The sequence below is a fragment of the Kogia breviceps genome, chromosome 17, assembly GCF_026419965.1.
Source record: "Kogia breviceps isolate mKogBre1 chromosome 17, mKogBre1 haplotype 1, whole genome shotgun sequence".
Classification (NCBI taxonomy): domain Eukaryota; kingdom Metazoa; phylum Chordata; class Mammalia; order Artiodactyla; family Physeteridae; genus Kogia; species Kogia breviceps.
Window position 1 is genome coordinate 5,479,043 of NC_081326.1, and position 15,603 is coordinate 5,494,645.

At 41.7% G+C, this 15,603-nt stretch overlaps 1 protein-coding gene across 2 annotated transcripts in view; it reads right to left on the reverse strand.

Annotated features, from left to right (window-relative positions):
* Positions 1 to 15,603, reverse strand: part of NSMAF (neutral sphingomyelinase activation associated factor) — a 58,142-nt gene that overhangs the window by 23,400 nt on the left and 19,139 nt on the right. For both annotated transcript variants that reach the window (XM_059043649.2, XM_067017117.1), the window contains exons 3-10: positions 13,435 to 13,513; positions 13,274 to 13,341; positions 13,158 to 13,194; positions 8,745 to 8,795; positions 7,628 to 7,699; positions 7,281 to 7,328; positions 7,124 to 7,176; positions 819 to 948 (exon numbers count right to left, since the gene is read on the reverse strand). In XM_059043649.2, coding sequence (XP_058899632.1) covers positions 819 to 948; positions 7,124 to 7,176; positions 7,281 to 7,328; positions 7,628 to 7,699; positions 8,745 to 8,795; positions 13,158 to 13,194; positions 13,274 to 13,341; positions 13,435 to 13,513 — 538 coding nt within the window. The remainder of the gene's footprint in view (positions 1 to 818; positions 949 to 7,123; positions 7,177 to 7,280; positions 7,329 to 7,627; positions 7,700 to 8,744; positions 8,796 to 13,157; positions 13,195 to 13,273; positions 13,342 to 13,434; positions 13,514 to 15,603) is intronic.

Genomic DNA, 15,603 nt, shown 5'->3' on the forward strand with positions numbered 1-15,603 from the left:
CCTTTCACTTAGACGAAAGTGTTCACGTTGCAATGACATGTAATGACTGACCAGCCTGGAGAACTTCCTCCATGGCAGGAAACACTCCTGTTCTTGACGCTACCTGCCAAACGGTCCAACTGCACTAGCAGAGTATTATATTAGTGTTTCTGTTCTTTCAATGAACCACTCTGAAAAGGGTCCGTATCTAGATAAAGCCGCCAACCTTTACAAGTTTTAGCGCAGAAATCTGAATTCATCTTTACTGCCTGGCCTCGTTGAGTCTAAAGTCATCGTGCAGGAGAAGATGCTTCCAGCACCACAGCAGCAGAACTGCAGCTGCCCAGAGACAGCAGTGCCACATGCAGCTCTGCACTGGCTGGAGAGGCCACTTAATACTGCTCCTCTGGACAGATGCAGATCTACTGATTTGGTTTGTAATTAAGGGAAAACGAGAAATACAACTTAGGTGTACATACAAGCAAATACACAGAAAACATCCATCTCTTCTAAACCTTAGTGTATTTCATCGCTCTCCTAGAGAAGTGCTTCCGAGTAGAAAGGTATAAACCTCTAATGACCCTTTACTAAAATCGGAAGGGGCAGGGTTTCTTTTCCCCCAAAGTAACAGAAAGTAAGTCAGAAGAGCTCAAACACAGGTGAGGGTGCATCAGGATTACACGGGGAGCCTGTTAAATACCAGATGCTGGGTGGGGACGGGGACGGAGGGGTGGGGTGGGTAATTCTGACCCTCCCCCAAATGTGAGAACACTCTGTCAAGTTCACAGGGAAGAGCTTGAAGACTCAAAGGGGCCCTCCGCGGGCCTCAGACTACTCACCGGGTACCCATTGAGAGGCTGGAAGTACAGGTTGGTGTCAGTGATACACACATGGCCAGGATTCGTCACCAGAGGCGTCACCATTTCTGCTTTGCATTCCATGTGCAGCTTTTCAGAAACACTTTGCAATCTGAGAATATGTTTTTTCCAGCAAAAGCAAGAAAAGTCAGAAATCGATCTACTTTCTAGATTTAACTTTATCTGAGGGAGCTACAAAGTGACTCTGCAGAACAGGGGTCTAAACACTGCATTTGATGCAAGAAAACTGGTGATATAAACCAGTCGCCTAAATAAAACTGACTTTCTTTTCAATGGTATAATGAATACTTGATTTTTTTAAAAGCAGATGAGGTTATGCATCAAAGAAGAGAAGACAGACAAGTAAAAAAATACCAAATAACCAAATGGTATTCTTCACTCCTCCCCCAAATAAGTCGGCCTTGCAATTATTCTTACATTAACATAATTTTCTATTTTTGTGTCATTAAAACCTATTTTATTGTCATAGAAACTGTTTTGGCATGGGTAGCACTTAGTTCACACCACATTCTATAAGGCTTTGAGTACATAATTACAATTACTTGCATGTCAGTTCCAATGTATAGTCTTTTTGTGGATCTACTGCAGTAAAACCAGTCAAAGGTGATCACCACTCCCTCCTAAATTATGTTAACTCATCCAAAAAGTCTATTTTCGTTCTGCTTTACTAATTTAAAAAAAAATAGGAGGGAAACAACCAAATCATCAAGAGTTTAAGGCAATTACTTAATTAAGTAACTGAGCTAAAAATAAGTCTCCTCTGGGACTTCCCTGTTGGCGCAGTGGTTGGGAAACCGCCTGCCAATGCAGGGGACACAGGTTTGATCCCTGGCCCAGGAAGATCCCACATACCGCGGAGCAACTAAGCCCGAGCGCCACAACTACTGAAGCCCACGTGCTGCAACTACTGAAGCCCACGTGCTGCAACTACTGAAGCCCACGTGCTGCAACTACTGAAGCCCACGTGCCTAGAGCTCGTGCTCCACAACCCATGCACCACAACGAAGAGTAGCCCCCACTTGCAGCAACTAGAGAAAGCCTGCGTGCAGCAAGGAAGACCCAACGCAGTCAAAAAAAAAAAAAAAAAAAAAGAAAAACTGTCTCCTCTGTAAGTAGTAGAACAAAAGCTGGGCTTCCCTGGTGGCGCAGTAGTTAAGAATCCGCCTGCCAATGCAGGGGACACCGGTTCGAGCCCTGGTCTGGGAAGATCCCACATGCTGCGGAGCAACGTAGGCTGTGCGTCACAACTACTGAGCCTGCACTCTAGAGCCCGCGAGCCACAACTACTGAGCCCACGTGCCGCAACTACTGAAGCCCATGCACCTAGAGACCAGGTTCCGCAACGAGAGAAGACACCACAATGAGTAGCCCACGCGCCACAACGAAGAGTAGCCGCCGCTCGCCGCAACTACAGAAAGCCCGTGCGCAGCAACAAAGACCCAACACAGCCAAAAATAAATAAATAAAATAAATTTATTTTTTAAAAAAAGACTGAACCATATACTCTCTGAACCAAGAGAGTATTAGATTAGAAATCAATAACAATACAACAGTAACGAGACCCCCAAATACAGAGAAGATAAACAACATACTTCTAAATAACCCCAAGAAAAAAACCCAATGGGTCAAAGAAGAAATGACAAAGGAAATTATGAAATATTTCATATGAACGATAATAAAGACATATCAAAATCTGAGGGATGCAGCTAAGCAGCACTTAGAGGTAAATTTACGTTTCAGTCCTACTTATAAAAGAAGGTCTAAAATCAGTGATCTAAACTTTGTAGGAAGCTGGGAAGAGAACAAAGTTAAACCCAAAGTAAGCTGAAGGAAGGAAATCATAAGCTTGGAAATCAATTTTATATAAAATGATGTTTATATAAAAATAGAGAAAAATCAAGAAAGTCAGAAGTTGGATCTTTAAAAAGGTTAATAAAATTGGCAAACCTCTGGCAATACTGATAAAGGAAAAACATAAAGCATCAGTGTAAGGAAAGAAAGAGGGACCATAACTGCAGATCCCACTGATGTTCAGAGGACATCAACAACGTGATGCCAGCATCTGACAACTCGGATGAACTGGACAAAGGTTTTGAAAAACGCAGCTCTGACAAAACAGACACGAGAAGAAACAGACAACCTAACTAGTCCTATGTGTCAAGCAAATAGATTGACTAAGTAAGAACACTTCAGGCCGGGGCTTCCCTGGTGGCACAGTGGTTGAGAGTCCGCCTGCCGATGCAGGGGACGCGGGTTCGTGCCCCGGTCCGGGAAGATCCCACGTGCCGCGGAGCGGCTGGGCCCGTGAGCCGTGGCCGCTGCGCCTGCGCGTCCGGAGCCTGTGCTCCGCGACGGGAGGGGCCGCAGCAGTGAGGGGCCCGCGGTACAGAACACTTCAGGCCTACATGGCTTCATCAGTAAATGTGGTTTAAAAATTTAAGCAAGAAATACAATCCTACACAAACTCTTTTGGGAAACAGAAGATAAAGGGAGATTTCTAAACTCATGTTATGTGGCTAGCATAACCCTGATGGCAAAACCTCACAAATACACTAAGATTTACAGAGCAATATCCATAAACAGAGATGCAAAAATCCTTTACAAAATACTCGCAAAGCAAATCCAGCACTATGTAAAAAGAACAATATATCATAAGCAAGTTGGATTTATCCCATGAATACAAGGTTGTTTTAACACTGAAAAACAACATAATTCACAATATTAACAGAATTAAAGAAAAAAGATCATCTCAATAAATGCACAAAAAGTACTTAACAAAATTCTAAACCTATTTTTGAAAATACTCTCAGCAAACTAGGAATAAAAAGAAACTTCCGGGCTTCCCTGGTGGCACAGTGGTTGAGAATCCGCCTGCCGATGCAGGGGACACGGGTTCGTGCCCCGGTCCGGGAAGATCCCACATGCCGCGGAGCGGCTGGGGCCGTGAGCCGTGGCCGCTGCGCCTGCGCGTCCGGAGCCTGTGCTCCGCAATGGGAGAGGCCACAACAGTGAGAGGCCCGCGTACCGCAAAAAAAAAAAAAAAAAAAAAAGAAACTTCCTCACTCTGATAAAGGGCATCTATGAGAAACCTGGCATCATTCTTTAATGGTGAAACATTAAACCCTCTTCCTGTAAAAGATCAAGAACAAGGCAAGAATATGTCTGCTCCCACTGTGTCTATTAATCAAACCGTGCAATGAGGCAAGAAGTAGAAATAAAAGCCACAAGTATTTCTGTGAAACTGTCATTATTCACAGATTAAATAATTATGGATATAGAAAACTCTATGGAATCTACAAAAAAACCTGCTAGGAGTAAATGAGTAAATTCTGAATTTGGAAAAGTCACAGGACACAAGGTCATTGTTTCTAAAAAACAAAACAAAAACAAACAACAACAAAAATGACTTCTATATACCACTAACAAATAACTGGAAAATAAAATTTCAATAGCATCAAAAAAATAAAAAATCTAGGATTACAGCCAACAAATATAGGGTTACAGCATCCACACCCACTAAACATATAATAACAGGGGAACTGGATGAGGGGAAAAGAATTCTTTGCACTAACTGTCTTTACATCTTTTCTTTAAATCTAAAATTTGTCCAAAGTATTTTAAAGAGGACACTTTGGGGTACACATGGGGAAACCTGAATATGGAGCTATAAATTACCCAGCATACAGAATATTGCTACTTGAGTGTTATAACAGTACGGAGGAATGTCAGAGAACTTTCTTGTGAGAGATACATGTTGAAGTAGTTATGGGTGAAGTGTCAGGAAGTCTTGCAGTGTCATTTCAAATGGTTCAGGGAAAAGTTGTATGCATATATTTTATATGTATCACACATACATACATATGCACATCAGCTATACACATATACATATATACAACATATATACAGGCATATATGCATTATTTACACATGTACACACACACACACACACACACACACACAGAGAACAAGCAAGAGCATGTAAGAACCAAAGCAAATTCAGCAAAATGTTGACAAATTAACACTTGGTGACTCATAGGGTATCTGTGTTCACTATATTATCTTTCAACTTGTGAGGACTTGAACTTTTTCAGAATGAATACGGGAAAATAAATATCATTTCAATAAAAAAGCATTTCCTTGGAAGTACGATGAAAATTTATCTCAGCAAAAATTTACCTTCTTTCTTTTAGAGGAAGTATACAATCCTGAAATATCTCACTTCACGCCGCAAAAAAGTCTTCTGCAAATTCTTCAGCCTAACGCTTTGGAGACTGGATCAATCAAAAGTTTCATAGTGAACGATTTTTAAAATTAATGTCATGCTGAAGCCCAGGATAAAAGTCTAAATTGCTACTTAGAAAAATGACGCATTCTAAGTAGGTCAAAGAAACTAATTCTTATTACTCCTTTTCCTTCCTAAAATGGAAGCTATTCTTTCCTCCCAACAATCCATTTAAATATATCCTACAAATACAAAAATGAAAAGAAAATTAATGCTATATAGGTGAAACAGAAAAAGAAGTAAACAAACAAACACAGAAAACACGTTATTGGCCAGATGGCTTTTCTGGCAAATTCTTTAACATTTTAAAATGTAGTGTAAGGGCCACAAATCTCACAAAGGTAGCAATAAAACAGAATATTACAAACGAATCTCATTTATACACAAACTTCTAGCAAAAGCCTAGCACATAATAATCCATAAATGAATCTATTCAACCAATACTTTCTACTTTGTCCTAGGCCTGAGGATTCCAAATACAAAAATCTAAAAATAAATATCTAAAGTAAAAATGATATCTAGAGACTGAACCAATCGCTACATAAGATTTTGTACATATTAGAGAATCTATATATAAAGTTAATGGAATGGATCACAATGTTTCGCAGGGTTGCTGAAAACAAAACGAATACACAAAAATCTACTACATTCTAAGTATCAACAATAAAATGAAATACTTTAGGATATCATTTACAACATCATCAAAAATATGAAGTGCTTGGAATAAATCTAGCCTAAGAGAAGAAAGAACTTTATAGAGAAAAATAATAAAGAAGACTTAAATACATGCAAAGATTCACTGCAATCACAGTCAAGATCCGAGCAGGCTTTTCCGTTTTGAAACTTGACAAGCTGATTCTAAATTTATACAGAAGTGCGTAAGACCAAGAACAGTGAAGACATAAGTTAAGAAGGGAGATATGGTGCAGGACCCTGCACTGCCTGATATTAAGAGTTGTCCTAAAGCCACAGTAATTCATACAGTGATACTGCAGATGGAGATACAAACAGCCCAAATCTACTTAATAGAAGGAAATCTACTTAAAATAAGAAACAAATAAGAGAACAGGTTAATATAAAAGTATACTTACTTGCAGAAAATATATTGGATACTTAGAAAAGCCAAAAAAACCCCAAAACGAACAAAAAACCCAACACACCCCAAAACCAAAAACCGAAACACAACTCCGTTAGATCAGTAAGAATGTGGCCTCTAGGTCCCTGCAGAACACCTTAGGAAGGTACCTAACAGCCTGATGGGATGGAAAAGACTTTCCAGAACAACTGCCAGCTCAGCTGAAATGAGAAGAGTACGGAAGGGCTGGGCAGGTGCGGAAGAGGCAGGAGGCCGAGTATTCTGAGCAGAGGCTCAGGCAGGAGGCCATGAGGCACCTCGGGAACCGCACAGAACGCAAAGGTCCGGAGCAGAGCATGCAGGAGCCACCGGCGGCCGGAACAGTGGCAAAGGCTAAACCGGAGCGCCCCGTGTGCAGGTGAGGTTACGACTTGACCCTGAAGGCAATGGAAGTCTGGAAGGGTTCCAGACAAGTCACATAAAGAAATAAGGTCTTTAGGAAGAATGTATTTTAAAAGTACACTCGACACAGTGAGGAAAACGGGATCGGAGCAGAGAAGGCTGGAGCTGGGGACAAGCTAAACGCTGTCACTGTGATCTTAGTGGCAGGGGCCGGTGGCCTGAACGGAGGCACTGACATGCGAACAGACAGCAGCTCGTGGACTGGGAAGATGGTGGAGCGCGCCTGGCACCAGGCCTTCCTGATGGACAGACGTCAGCTGGGAGCAGTGGTAAGGAGGCCCTGGACTCTGCTCTGGCACTGACACGCCAGGGCCGTTCCCCCAAACAAGCAGGTTTGGGGTGAGGCAGGTGTTAACAGCCGCTATCGGTTCCGGACACACTGAGTGAGGCACCGGGTGACGACGCCACTGCTTTCGTAATCAGGAAACAAAATCATTGAAAACTCACCTGTTTTTGTCAAATGACGTCCTAGCCAAACGGGACTGCAAAATGGCTGTTATCTTTAAAACAGAATCATTTAAAAAGTAAGGGTATAAGGATTTATTAGTGACACATCAATACACGTTCATTCACAATAAAGATACAGATCTTTGGAAACTCTTACCATAGCAGTTTGGTCCCCAAGTTTGTCCAGACAGGATGCTCTGTGAAGCTACGATTATATAAATATACGTGAATTTATTTTTTCCCCTCAGGTGCTTTGAAGATATTTCCTTAGAAACAATGAAACACAACCACCATTCTGTTACTTCGTAACAGGAAGAATGACTCTGATATATCTATGGCTTCTTCCTAATGTATAGTTTTCAAGTTCAACATATTCAAGTAAATCTGTTTCAGATTTATAGAAAAGGTTCTGGTTCTGGTAAGACATGTGAGTATGAAATTCTTTTAAAAGAAGTGTATGCCTCAGTTTGCCAGTGAAGGTCTGAGAAGAGCCCCGGCTTTTACCTGAAGCAATGTCTCCACGACATCTTCCACCTTCCCCGAAACATCCAACTCGAAGACATATTCCATTGTGCCCTAAAAAAAGCGGGAGACCGAACACGTCAGGGCCCATCACTTTAAGACGTCTGCTGAGCTGCCTGGCGTGTCCTCCCTCAGCACACGTGGAATGAGGGCCCCCGGGAAGCAGAGTCTGTTGGATTTAATGCTATATTCACGGTTTCCTTCCTTCTGCTAATTTTGAGCTTAGTCTGCTCTTCTTTTTCTGGTTCCTTGAGGTGTATAGTTAGTTTCTTTAATTTGAGATCTTCGAGGTAAGCGTTTAACACTACACTTCCCTCTTAGGACTGCTTTTGCTGCATCCTTTCAGTTTTGGTATGTTCTGTTCTCGTTTTGATCATCTTGAGGTTTCTTGGTTTTTGTTCTTTTATTTCTTCATTGGAGTATCATTGCTTTGCAACGTTGTGTTAGTTTCTACGGTACCAGCTGCACGTATAACTATGTCCCCTCCCTCGAGTGCGTCAGACGTCTGCTCAGAGAGGGTGGCTTTTCCTAATTCAGAGGTGTCCTTTATCGGAGCACGAGTCCCATCTCCAGGTCTCATAAAAACTCTTCTCCTAGAAGTCATCCCTTTACTGCATACTAAGCTGCAGCATAAAGCATTAATTAAAGCAAAGGATGGTGGGATGTAATGTCTAGTTACAAGTCTTGTGTTCACAGCCCCTCAGAGCTTCTACCCCATCAGCAGCACTTATAAATTATGACTGAGCTCTTAAATAAGGGTATTGTATAGCCTATAAGTATTCCTCAAACATTTAAAAGAAGTTCTCAGTGATATACAGTAAATAATCTTTTAAATGATGCATATTCTGATTTCAACTCTTAACCTAATAATTTAAGCTTTTTTTCCCCCTAATAGACACACCTACTTTGAAGTTAAAAAGTTAATTGAGATCTCTTGGACCGAAGTCTGTCATTCCCTTGGGTAATTTTGTTGTAACTGCTAGGTAACAAGCTTTTAAATACCCATTACATTGCATTAAAGAAGTTAACAGAGACACAGAATCTTACTGCTCAAAATCACTACGTAAATTGCTCTGGATAAAGGAAGAGCTTTACTTACCCTTTCTATTCTATACGGTGCCACAACGCTGTGTTCTTTAATGAAATACACCTGAGAAAGACAAATCAACACTCGTAAAATAATTAAACATCATCATGGTAATGAGTTACTGTTAATTAGGATGTTATGAATCAAATTTAAATCACTGTTGCATAATCTGTTTCCAAAAGCACTTGCATTAATATTAGTATGGCTTTAAAGTTCTGAAGTTAAAATAACAAACATTAAATTAAAAAGATTCATCAAGGCAACAAGGTAGCAACCACTGCTGGATAAATACAATGTCTAAGATGTCTTATGAATGTCATCACTTGTACCAGTAACCAGACAAGTGACAGAAGCTAGTCTAAGGCTGATTTTCTAAGAAATGAGTAAAACAAAGTCACTGTGGTATGAAATCCATTCATCAACATAAAGAAAACTCTCTTCTCTAGACAGACACAGACAGACAGACACACACACACTCACTCCTCTTTATTCTATCAGCAAAAGAATATTTGGAAGCAAAAATCTAAAAGCCTAAAAGAACCATAACATATTTCTGAAACACTGTGACCTGGTCAGTAATCAGAAAACACAAAAGTTGTGTTTATTTGGTTGTGTGCTTAACCCAGGAAGCTTAATACTTGAAAGAGTAGCTTATATCTAGTCACACCTTGATGTAAAGCTGATTTTGAGTTTATTTGATACAAGACCTCTTATACAAACTATTGAAAGGAGGTGGAAGGATTTGGGGGCTTTATTCCTAAGGTTATTAAAATTATACTAAAATGTATATTTTTATAATGGAAACCATACTTTCAACTGAAGAAGTACCTACTCCTTTCAAGATATGGACTTTCCAGAATAAAGCGACAGTGTAGAATGATATCTAGAAATAATGAGAATACAGGTGTGGACCAGAATCATCAATAGTGGTGCTCCTTCCCCCAAACAGATGGCCATAACTGCTTTCATATCGGCCAGTCCAAACAACATGAAGTCAAAGATAGCCTCTGAAATGTTTTCTTCCCTAAAATTATTAGAATCATGGAAGGCAGACTTAGAAAATCACCTAATCTGATATCTCCCGGGCTTCATAAAATAATTTTCAATAAGCATTAAAAGAGCCATGAACAAGAGGGCTAAGTGATCCAAAAACCACCGGAGGCTGGCCCTTGAGAATCTCAACACTTCGCATCCAGTCCTAGCGTCAAGAAACCTCTGCATCTTTGTTTCCCACAGCTTTTCCCATGCTTGCTCGATCACAGAATGATACTTTTCTTTGGATCCGCAGAGAGTGGAGCTGACGCTGACCTCCTCTACCCTCTCATTTTCAAGGTGAAGAAGGTGAGATTCACAGCAAAAAGGCAGTGGTAATGAGCTCTGCTCCTCTCTCATCTATAATTTTTAAAAAATCTACAGATGAATGAAGTACAGCTAACCCTTGAACAACATGGGTTTGAACTGCATGGGTCCACTCACGTGTGGACTGTTTTCAGTAAATATATTGGAAAAGTATGTGGAGATTTGGGACAATCTGAAAGATGAACTGTGTAGCCTAGAAATATCAGAAAAATTAAGAAATTATGTCACGAGTGCATAAAATATATGTAGATACTAGTCTATCATATCATTTACAACCATAAAACATACAAAAATCAATTATAAAAAGTTAAAACTTATCAAAACTCATGCACACGCTAACAGACTGTACGTGGATGGCACCGATCTTAGCCGAGAGAAATGTAAATAACTGTAAAGACGCAGTATGAAATCACAGCTGCACGCGTTCACCGTAGTTCACACTGTACCACGGTCATAACTTCACAGCCGCCTCCTGTGATACTGCGCGGAGGTCGAGTGTTGAGAGTAACCTCAGGAGGCCGCGGGACGCTGTCATCTCCGCGTAAGCAGCGGTGAATCGGGCATCGCAGTAAAAAGTGATCCCTCCTGGTTCTTGTGCATCTTTCTCCGTGTTTAGAGTAGATGGTAAACCGGGAATAACACCACGGGACCCACACGAAGTGCCACCAGTGACGCTGGCAGTGCCCCCGAGAAGCAAAGTCGTGACGTTATGAGAAAAAGTTGAATTACTCGATATGTGTACCATTGACTGAGGTGAGGTGAGCAGCTGCGGTTGCCACCATTTCAAGATAAATGAATCCAGTGTAAACACCATTGTAAAAAGGAAAAGGAAATTCATGAAGCCATCAGGCAGCTACCCAGCAGGCGGGAGAACCTGGCACTTTCTGTGAACTACCTTTTTATCAGGTATTGAACATGCAGCTTTTATGTGGGTGCAGGGTTGCCACGTATGACTAATATGAAGTCAGCATATGACAACTTAAAGCAAAAGGAAGGTGAAGGATCCCAAGCTGGAAAATTTAATGTCAGCAAAGGATGGTTTGATAATTTTGGAAAGAGATTTTGCTTTGAAAATGTCAAGATAACAGGAGAAGCAGCTTCTGCCAACCAGGAGGCAGCAGACGAACTCCCAGACACCATTAAGAAAACCACCTCCTGGGCTTCCCTGGTGGCGCACGGTTGAGAGGCCGCCTGCGGATGCGGGGGACGCGGGTTCGTGCCCCGGTCCGGGAGGATCCCACGTGCCGCGGAGCGGCTGGGCCCGTGAGCCGTGGCCGCTGCGCCTGCGCGTCCGGAGCCTGCGCTCCGCAACGGGAGAGGCCACAGCGGTGAGAGGCCCGCGCACGGCACAAAAAAGAAAGAAAGAAAAGAAAAGAAAATCACTGAGGAGAAAGGATATCTGCCTGATCAGGTTTGAATGCAGGTGGAAGTGCCCTCTTCTGAGGAAAAAAAACAACCACCCACAAAGGACGTTCATTAATAAGGAAGAGACACGAGGACCAGGATTTAAGGCAGGGAGGGATAGGCGAATTCTGTTGTTTTGTGCAAACGCAATGGGGTCGATGACCAGGACTGCCCTGGTCTATAAAGCTGCTGACCCCCAGCCGCCAGCCTTTGGGTTGGACAAGAGCCCTGTGTCTGGATTGGTCCCATCGATGCTTTGTCCCTGCGGTCAGCAAGCATCCTGCCAGTACGGGGCTGCCCTTCAATGTGCTGTTAACCGGACAATACCCCTGGCCACCGAGAACCCCATGAGTTCAACGCCAAAGGTGTCAAAGTGGTCCACTTGCCCCCAAACCCAGCATCTCTAACTCAGCCTCTAGGTCAGGGGTCATAAGAACCTTTAAGGCTTATTACATATGGTGCTCCGGGCAAAGGACTGTCAACGCTGTGGACGAGAACACCATGAGAGCCTGGAAGGGTTACACCATTGAAGATGCCACGGTTGTTACAGAAAAAGCCATGAAAGCCATCAAGCCAAAAACAGTACATCCCTGCCGGAGAAAACTGTGTCCAGACGCTGTGCGTGACTTTACAGGATTTACAACAGAGCCTATCAAGGAAATCACGAGACAGATCATGGATACGGCAAAAAAAAAAGGTAGGGGGTTGAAACGTTTCAGGGTATGGATCTTGGAGAAATTCAAGAACCAATGGACACCACGCCCGGGGAATTAACGGGAGATAAGCAGATGGAGATGAGAGCTTCCAAACCAGCGCCAGATGAGGAGGAAGAAGATGTAGAAGGAGCAGTGCCAGGAAACAAACCGACATGAGATCACCTAGCAGGAGGCTCGGATTTTTCACACTGCTTTTGGCCTTCTTCTATGACATGGACCCTTCTAGGACTCAGGCACAGAAACTAAAGCAAACAGCGGAAGAAGGGTTGGTACCGTAGAGCAACATTTTGAGAGAAACAAAAAAGCAGAAAAGTCAGCCAGAAATCATGACGTATTTCCGTAAGGTTAAACTAAATGTGTCCGCCTGTTTGTGTGTGTGGGCGCGGGGGTCAGTGCCCCAAACTCCCACTTTGTTCAAGGGTCGGTTGTGTACGACAGGAGAAAACACGTGTAATTCATCTCCGTGTTGCCAGTGTTCACACAGTACTGGATGCACAAATCTATACTGAGTCCATGTGAAATGGAGAAAAGGTCATGACCCCAAGCATGACGCTATAATTAGACAAAAGGCCGCCCATCCTGAGCCGTGGCCTTGCTTGTCACCAGGAGTCCATCTGAGCTGCTGAAGCGGGGGAGCTGTCCTCCCACCTTCCAGCTGCAGTTCTTTATCTCAAGCCTCCTCAGGGCGGACCCACAGCCTGCAGGCTCCGCACGCTTAATGAACATTACGGAGTGCTCGGCCGATCACACCTTTGAAAACATCTAGTTCTCAATGACTAAATGTAAAAGAGTTTAAACATCACGCCTCGCGGTCTTCATTTGAGATTTCTACAAATAATTTCATTGTGCTTAAAAAAATGTATATACACACACACACACACGTATGTATTTATTCACTTAAATGTTCATTCAGGTTAGAAAAAAATGTTTACTAGGTGCTTCTTACCTGACTGAAAATGAGTGAGATCCCCCCGGATACCGCCCTAAAATGCAGATAAAAGTTATTAAATATATGTAATTTTTGGGGAGAAGTAAAATTACACAGTTGTGACAATGACGTACTTTGTGAAGTGTCTATTGGCTCCATTTTCTCCATGTTTTCCTATTTTTATACAATCTCTCAAAGGAATCTGGATAAAATTGAGAAATACTATAAAAATAAGCCAAGGTAAAATATATACAAAAAACAGGACCGTTTCTGTTCACATTTAAAATGCTTTTACCTTAATGATAGGCTGGGATATTGCATCCGGTTCAAAAATAACTGATTTTGAACATATTTTTAAGGAGCCTCTGATTTTCCTAGAGATGAAAGTACAAAAGGTTATTATTAATGGATGTAACAAAAGTCACAAAAGAATAATACATTTTAACTAGAACGTAGATGACTAAAGTATCAACTAATAAAAGATCAACAAAGAGAAGGGTATGGAAGGTTGGAAAATATAGCAGAAATATTTTCCTCATCTCCCCCTCCCTAGAGGTTAAAGAATCTGCATGTGTTGTAATACGGTCTCGCTGGCTGAGCGCTGTCGCATGTATTTTATTCGCATTACTTCATCTGGTTCTCACAACTACTGTGAAAGGGAAACAGTTTTCCGATCCTTAAGAAACGCTGATTCCATCCTGTCTGTGGTAAATTCTTTTGACTTTTTTAAATTTTTTTTTTTTTTTTTTTTTTTTTGCGGTACACGGGCCTCTCACTGTTGCGGCCTCTCCCGTTGCGGGGCACAGGCTCCGGACGCGCAGGCGCAGCGGCCACGGCTCACGGGCCCAGCCGCTCCGCGGCACGTGGGATCTTCCCGGACCGGGGCACGAACCCGCGTCCCCCGCATCGGCAGGCGGACTCTCAACCACTGCGCCACCAGGGAAGCCCTATTTTGACTTTTAACTTCCTATATCTTAAAGAACTATACAGAAAGCAATACTAAGTATCTAACGTTGATTAGGTAGGGGATTTTTTGTTTTCTTATTTATAATCATGCAAGAATAACACGAGTTTGAATTTAGAACACAAAACGCTTTTACCGGTGATTCTGGGGTACACAGGAATTCCAGGAAAAACTGGTTCTATGATAATAAGCAATTTTAAAGACTATCTGCCTACTACTATAAAATCAAGTAAATCCGTTATGGGCGTCACCATTTTCCTCCTTTCCTGGGACATTTATAAGACTCCAATGAGCTTTGGGGAAAAGCCTGCCTGAGCATGTTAGAGTCCAATGTGCCTCAACTGCCTGAAGCCAATAAAAATCTACACACTTGACTGTCTTCTATTGACTAGATGACTTCTGTCAATTGATCAAACCAAGGCAATAACTTATGTAATCAAAACACAGGTTAAGAAATGCTGGAACATCATCTTATAAAAAAATCACCTTAAGATTTGTTTCCAAGAGTACATTTTCTCTACAAATGAAGCTCTAAGGATCTTATGTTTTTTTAAAATCACTTGTATGACATCTGGACTTTTTCTCCAGTCATTCCTCAGTGTCCTAGTGAACGCTTCTTACTCTGGCCATTCCAGGGTCTCTTAACTGAAGCAGTTATTTTACTTATAGTCTAGAAACACCAACCTGCTCTTCCTGCTTCTGTAGACAGCTCCCCCCACCGGCCGAGTCAATTCTTCTATCAAAGAAATCTCACATCCTTCCTGGCTTACAAATATGCTAATGGCATTCTAAACCTCAGGATGAAGTCCCCTCACAATCTGAGAAAGGCCTCCCTCTGTGTACGTGGATAATATGTACCCAGGAGACAAGAAGGCTTGTCATGCTGAAGGCCATGATTTAGCCTGCGATTCTTCTTCCTCAAAAGCTCTTAAGGTTTGATTTTATATCATTTCTTTCCAAGCTGTTATCTGCATTTACCTTTCCTAACACCCTAAATTACCTAATAATAACTTAAGTACTTTTATGGCAATTGCTAAACAAATACAAATAGAATAGAAAATTCCCAAGTATCAATCACCTAGTTCCTGCAGTTGTGAACAGGCAGTCATTCTTGTTTTGTGTACAACACCTCAGAACCTTGGTGGATTTTAGATAAATTCCCAGACATCCTATACTTCATTTATATGTACTTTAACATAAATCTCTGAAGATAAACTCTTTCAATAAATGACCTATCACTGTCGCACCTAAAAAAATTAATAATTCCTTAATGTCATCAAGGATACAGCCAGGATTCAAATTTTTCTATTTCATAAGTGTGTTCTTATAGTTGGTTTGTTCAAATTGGAACACAAAGTCCATATTACATTTAGTTGACATGTCTCTCTGTATCTCTTAATCTAAGGCAACTTTCATTTTCCCGCATTGCAAACTTCGCTAAACACATCTCTGCGGTTTTCCTCTATCCCATTTCCTTTACATAACTGGTAAGATTAAAAG